The sequence below is a fragment of the Platalea leucorodia genome (genome assembly GCF_965183815.1).
Source record: "Platalea leucorodia genome assembly, chromosome: 2".
Taxonomy (NCBI): Eukaryota; Metazoa; Chordata; class Aves; order Pelecaniformes; family Threskiornithidae; genus Platalea; species Platalea leucorodia.
Window position 1 is genome coordinate 131,444,453 of NC_138824.1, and position 6,856 is coordinate 131,451,308.

Below are 6,856 nucleotides of genomic sequence, written 5' to 3' on the forward strand. Positions count from 1 at the left end.
ACTCCTAGCTGGGCTACGTCTACGAGGTTGTTACGGAAGACAGTATCAAAAGCCTTACTGAAGGCAGGGTAAATAACAGCCACAGCTCTGCTCTCCTCCGCCGAGGTATTCACCTCACCGTCGCAGGCTATCAATCGTATCGATTAAGCACTATTTCCCCTTTGTAAATCCATGCCGACCACTTTCACTCACCTTCTTGTCCTGAATGTGTTTGGAAACGGCTTCCAGGATTATTTGCTCCGTCACCTTTGCAGGGACTGAGGCGAGGCTGATGAGCCTGTAGTGCTCCAGAGTCTCCTTCTTGAACGCAGGAGTGACATTTTCTTTCTTCCAGTCCTCGGGAGCCTCCCCCGATGCCCGTGGCCCTTCCCAGGGTATTGAGTGCGGCCTTGCAGCGGCGCTGGCCGGCTCCTAAGCATCCACAGGTGCATGCCCTCAAGTGCCGTGGCACTGTCCAAGTCCAGTTTGTTTAAGTGTTCCCCTGATCCAGCTCTGCTGAGGGAAGTCTTCCTTTCTCCAGACTTTCCCACTCATCTTAGTGACCGTGAATTCCCGAAGGCGAGTCCTGCCAGTAAAGGCCGAGACAAAGGCAGCACCACGTGCCTCAGCTATTTCCGTGTCCTCTGCCACCGGGTCCCCTGCTCCACTGAGCACAGAGGGCCCACATTTTCCTCTGTGTGCCTTTTGCTGCTGATATACCTGCAGATGCCTTTCTTGTCCCTCACCAGATTAAAATTAAGTATTTCTAATTAAAAAATAGAATAAACATAAGGTTATCTGGAATATGAAAAACACACGTGGCAAAAAACTCTGAGCAACGTAACCAATATTGAAAACCAGTAAAGAGAACAGTGAAACACCAGTCAAATCTGCCATCTCAATGCAAGAGAAATGTTTATTGTTATTAATGCAGAAATGCTTGTCCAGCTTTAGTTCCTTTCCACGACTTTTCCTTAGGACTGAGAAAATAAGCAAGTTGGGGTTTTTTTAAACTCAGATACCCTCTACTGGCCGTTATACCCTACTGCTGCATGGGGGTAAACATGATTACCAAGGGAATGTTCGTTTCAAATGACTATAATCCTCCTCTTGCTTTCAAAATCGCTTCAGCTCGTCTCCCCTCAGGTCTTTGCCAATCATCAAATACACAGTACCATTGAAATCTAGAGATATATTCAAAGTTGCAAAACAGCACAGAAAAGACTCGGGTTTTCCTCCTGCTCCTTGCTCTAAATACCCCAGGGTCCCTCCCCTTTCAATTTCCAGACCAAGGAGGTCCACAGACAGGGCTCAGCCGCAGCATCCTGGTTAAGTCGCACTGAAGTCAGCGCGGCTACTTGGGTTTGCGTTAGCGTAGGTGAAAGGAGGCCCACGTGACTCTCAAATTTCAATATTGCACAGGAAGGGAATGGCATAAAAGGAATTGATTTTTTTCCAGCATTAAGTTTAAAAAAAGACATTTTCTTTTCTGCTTTGTTGGCACAGGAATCAACGTTTTGCAGCCTACAGAAAATGCACATAAGAAACCATTAGGAAAATGCACAAGATAAGCTTGCTAGAAAAAAGCCAGTTCATCATGCCTGGTCTTGCTGCTCTGGTAACTGTGGAGACTCAGCGGCCGATTCTCGTGAGGAAGGCTCCTGAACACCCGCAGGTGCACGAACTCATCGTTGCCAACATGGACCTGCAAAGCACGAAAACCAGTGAGTTCTGAGGAGTCACAGCAGCCTTCTGCAGGAGGGATGGTGTAGATTTGCATGTTCGGAGGACACAGAAGCAGAGAGGCAGTAAGAAAAACCACCACCGCGAAGGTGTGGTCCTCTTTTAAACCAGACTGGGAGTCATGACTTCGTGGAAATACCACCCGATCCTTCCGTGCTTGTTCGTCCTCCCTATGCCTGAGGCAGGGAATATAGGGGTAGGGAATCCGAGTTGCATAGAAGCGATTAATACATTAAATACATGCAAAATGCTCTAATCTCATCTGGCACAAGCAGCACTTCAAGGCTTTGATCACAATTGCTTGGGTTTGTGTGTGGCATCACTACAGGCAGCGCCAGAGCGGGTCTGACACTTCACCGGATCTTTACACATCTGGACTTCACTTAACGCAACGTTAGTGCTCAACATCACAGATGTGTAATTACCCCCAAAACCAGGTTTCACAAAATAACTGAAAAGTAAAAGTCATTATGAAAATAGAGAAGTACTCTTATCTCCACTTAATACAGGCAGGGAGATGGGCCGGAGGGTGGATTTTTTTTTTTTTAATGCACAGATTTTTTTCTTATTAAGTCCAGATCATAAGCATCCCGCTGTAGGTAAGTAAAGAAAAAACCCACCATTCCAAATATTATACACTTTAACTAAAAACAAACAAACAATTTAAAAAAGCCCATTGCCCAGTGTCCTCTACCTTGATGAAGTAGTTTGTTCCAGCAACCACCTGAGTTTTAAACTCCACCGCAGTGAAGACATCAAAGGTTTTCCCTTCTTTTTCTTCTAGCTGAGGTTTCACCTTAAGGAAACAACAGGTTATTTAAGACTGATGCAAGATTCAAGTACTCAGGACTTAAGTACCAGTGTGACTCACTACCCTCCAGGTCACTGCTGCTGAATTCCCCGACACAGAGTTCCTGCTTTTCCAAGTTATTAGAAGATTAAAATGAATAACGTTAAGTTTTGTGTTACAGCAAGACCAGAAATCTAGCCAGGCAGCGAAGCCAAGCCAGCGGTGCGATTCAGCCGTCACAGACTGACACCGAGTCCGAGGCCTCCAACAGAGAACTGTGTGGGTATTCTAGAAGATTTATTTTGACAAATCATTTCCTCTATCGATGTCTCGGCTCCCCTTTCTGTCCTGTATATCTAACAACAAACGTGAAGTGGTTCTGCCTCTACACGCACAAGACTACAGGCCTTTTTAAAGAGAAGTTTTTAATATACATCATTCTTACAACAAGAAAAAGGGCTGTCTTCAGCATTAGCTCCCATTTCAAATTCCAAACAAGTTATTACAGACATCATCACAGAACAGAGAGTCATCCAAAAATCACGCTCTGAAAGCAAACTACCCAAGCCTGAGGATTTACAACATTTATTTGACAGTTCTTCCAGCATGTCTGCTGGCATCTATAATGTTTTCAAACTGCAAACATTTTCCAAAAAATAACTGAACCACAAAGCCTTTTGAGGTATCGACCCAGTTTCTAGAGTGCAAAACCAGTGCTCAAGAAGTCAGAATAACTTGCCCCAACTCATATGAGCTGCAGCTCTTCTTTCCCCCACGTGGCTCTCTAGAACATCATGGCTATATGGTAAAATTCTTGGTCAGGAAACCAGAAGATTTCAGGCTTTGCTTACAAGGGCAACACGAATTAGCCTGGGAGCCCTTGCTGCAAGCGCAGTTCCACCCAGGCCTTACCCTATCCCGTCCCGTGCTCCTTTAGCAACCCTAGGCACTGCGCAAGGTCAGTTCTTAGCTCTCAAAATCGCCCTGGCTCCGCTCGTTATGTAGTCCTCCCTCCACTCCCAGTGCAACAGGACCAGCAGCGGGTAGATTTCCTCTTTCCAGCTACATGGTGTACCTCCCTTTCTTCCTAAATTGAAGGGGAATAAATACATTTGCTCCCCTGTCTGAATCCCACCTGATTCCTTGGGGGAAAACAAGTGCCAGTTTGCCACCGCTCAGGTGCCCCAGGTGAAGTAGCAACAGAAACAACTCCTGCAACAAGGCACGTTCTCCCACCTCTCCAGCACTGAGAAGGTGCAGGACCAAACTCCGGTGCCTTTCCAAGACAGCTCGTCAGTGACCATCCCGTCCCTGGCAGCCGTGGCCATACTGCACATCTTCTCTCAGAGGTAACACCCCTACACTTCTTCTGGGCTATGAACAGTACATCAAAAAGTAAGATAATGATGTTTGGATGCTTTTCTACCTATGTTTTTTGCCATAAGGAAATCAAAGTGCACCCAACAACTTTGCATCCTAGGATGGAAGGAAGGGCGCAGCCCCAGAAAGTGCAGGATTCAGTCCTCCCTCCTCCCCTTCCCCTGAGCCAAGGGGACGGAGCAAGTGGTTTCAGTTCCCATCACTAGAGCTACCATCACAAGTTTTAAGAAGCAGGGGAGAGGGTAGACGTAAGTATCCCACTGACCCTATCCTGCCCCATGCTCCTTCAGCAAACCTGTGCCAGGTTGGTTTCTTAGGTCTCAAAATCGCCCCGGCTCAGCACATTTGGTATTTCTACCAGAAAGCTGAACACCGGGCTCCACGACTGCAGACAGCTCAGAGCCACATGCGGCCGCAAGCCTGTCCGTGTGTCATCACGGCAGTGACTCACCACAGCATGTGACAAACGGGCATCCGGATTCAGCGCGGAGAGGGAGAGCCCAGACAGAAACACCCTCTGCAAGAGCTGGCATCGGCCCACCCTGCCGGTTCCTGATCAGGGGCTAGGCCCGGGGCTCCCGGTGGCCAGCGCACCGAACCAGAGCCAGCACTGGGCCCTGCTGGTAACGAAGGTAACAGCACACTGGGCTGCGTCAGCAGGCGCCTAGCCAGAAGAGAGAGGCAAGCGATTATTGCCCTTTACAGCTCAGCGGAGGGCCACCATGAGGTCCGATGGCTGGAGCACTCGGTCTGCGAGGAGAGGAAGAAAATGAGCTTGCTCAGCCTGGAGCAGAGGCGGCTTTGATGAAAGCCTTCCAGTACTTACAAGAAGCCAGGCTCTTTACTGAGGGGCCAAAGAATGAGACCCAGTGGTCATAAATTGAAGTTGGACGTTCAGACTGGATATAAGGAAAAACTCTTCCACTGAGGACGCTCCAGCAGCGCAGCCGGCTGCCCAGAGAAACGGTGCGGTTTCCATCCTCAGAGGTTCTCCAGAGCGGAGTGGGCAAAGCCCCGAGCAGCCTGGGGCTGCTGACCCTGTCCTCGGCAGGAGGTGCAGTCCCTTCCCACCCAAACCATCTGTGATTCAGTCACAGGGCTGAAGTTTATCGTGCCCTGAAGGCTCTTCGCTGTTCTGCACTGCCTGTTCGCTTACTGCCAGAGCAGTCAGTAAACAGCAGATGGTTCAAAATCACCCTGACTAACCTCTGCCACAGCTGCCCCTGAGAAGCCAAGGGCTGAACAGGCCTGGGTGGAAATCCTTGCTGTGGAGAGGCAGCTCCTACGGGACACTGAGCCAGAGACGCTGTCAGAGGGAAGGCGTCCTGCTCTGCCTCACACCGTACCTGCTCCGGGCGAGCAGCAGGACGTGCCAGGGCCACGGATCTGACCGATGTTCGGCCACCGCCGCGATGCTTACGAAACAATACAGTGGAGGCAAGAACTGGAAAAGCAGGAACAGGACATGTATTTATGGCCAGCTCTAACAAATCTCCGCAAAGATCTGATTTTAAGCAAACAAAGTAATTTTAGAAGTCTACCTTGATTTAAGAAAACTAATGTTTCCTTCACAGTCTGTATCCAGACATGGATATGACTGCATGGGCAAATTTCAGTTTTCAGTTTTCCTGTCTATAGTTTATTAACTAAAGTAATTTAAGCTGGCAGTCAAAACAAGCTGGACAACCTCTGAAATACTTAGGTGATTTAAATGAAAATGCCAGATTTTTGTTAATTCCATTCACGTCTGAATCCAAATGGGTTTTGTTTTTACTCTTTATTTTATATTTGCACTACCAAACCACTGCAGCCTGCCACAGAATGAAAATTCAGGCTTTTAAACAAATCTAGTGAGCCAATCAGCCCATGTGCAACGCTAATTGCTTACTCACGTTATCTTTACCACGACACGTAGGCCTTTTCAGGTCAAAACAGTAACTGTGACTCTCTCAGCAGTTCTGTTATGTACTCATTACTGCAAGCTCAGGTTAGCGCTTAGGAGATGCGCATCTCTTTTTTTTTTTTTTTTTTTTTTTAAAAAAGTAAAATCATCAGACTCTACCAGCTAAACCTTCATTTCAATGACTGTTGTGCCTCTGGGTGCGTTTAGAAACTGCTGGAGCCTGGGGAGCAAACCCGGGCAGCGACAAAGAGCACACGAAGCTGGAGCTCGCCCGTCGCGGTTCTGCGCTGGCTTGACGCTTCTTGATGAAGCAAGACCACAAGCTCTGAAAGAAGCATCGGCATCTTCAGAGCAGGAGCATGTGCTCCATCAACACGGGCAGGGATTTAAGTCACTGTAAGGAGTACTGGGATTTGGCGCTGGCAGTGGCTGGAGCTGAATCCTGCTTTGGGGAACAGCAGGAGCAGCAAAGTTTTCCTACTTATTCCTCCAACAACAACAAAGCGGGTACAAGATTTAGACTTTAAAAAAGCGGGTACAGGATTTAGACTCTGCAAGAACCACCTCAAGCTCAGGAAAACGGAGCTTTTCGAGCGGCTGCCGTGCGCCGATGCGGGCAGGCGGCACAGCCCTGGCCTGCGCCGCCGGGAAGGGAGCGGGAGGCGCGGCGGCTGCCCCCCGGCCCCCGCCGCTCCTCTCCAAACCCCTCCGAAATGTCCGCTTGCAACCCCCAGCCCGCTCTGCCCGCAGCCAGCGAACCCAGGCCGGCCTCCGGAGGGCCGGCCGCACCGCCACAGCGGCCAGGGCCCGAGCGCCAGCAGGCCCGCGGGAGAAGCAGCCCCCGGAGCCCCGCCGGCGCCCGCCGCCAGGCCCTTCCCGGGCCCCGGCGGGTTCCCCCCGGAGCCCGCCCCGGCGCAGCGCGGCCCCCTCACCTCCTCCGCGATCTTCTGCGTCTCGTCGGTGGCGGGGCGGGCCGCCGAGGTGCCCCCGCACAACATGGCGCTGCCGGCCGCGCCGCGCCGCTCCCGCCCTTCCCCTCAGGCGGGGCCGGGCCTGCCGGC

At 50.3% G+C, this 6,856-nt stretch overlaps 1 protein-coding gene across 1 annotated transcript; it reads right to left on the minus strand.

Annotated features, from left to right (window-relative positions):
- Positions 1 to 917: 917 nt before the first annotated feature.
- Positions 918 to 6,856, minus strand: LOC309586631 (cystatin-B-like). Its single transcript, XM_082303869.1, has 3 exons — positions 6,728 to 6,856; positions 2,417 to 2,518; positions 918 to 1,684 (listed from the first exon to the last, which is right to left on the minus strand). Exons 1-3 carry the CDS (start codon positions 6,791 to 6,793, stop codon positions 1,556 to 1,558), a joined length of 297 nt encoding a protein of 98 aa, XP_082159995.1. The 5' UTR covers positions 6,794 to 6,856; the 3' UTR covers positions 918 to 1,555.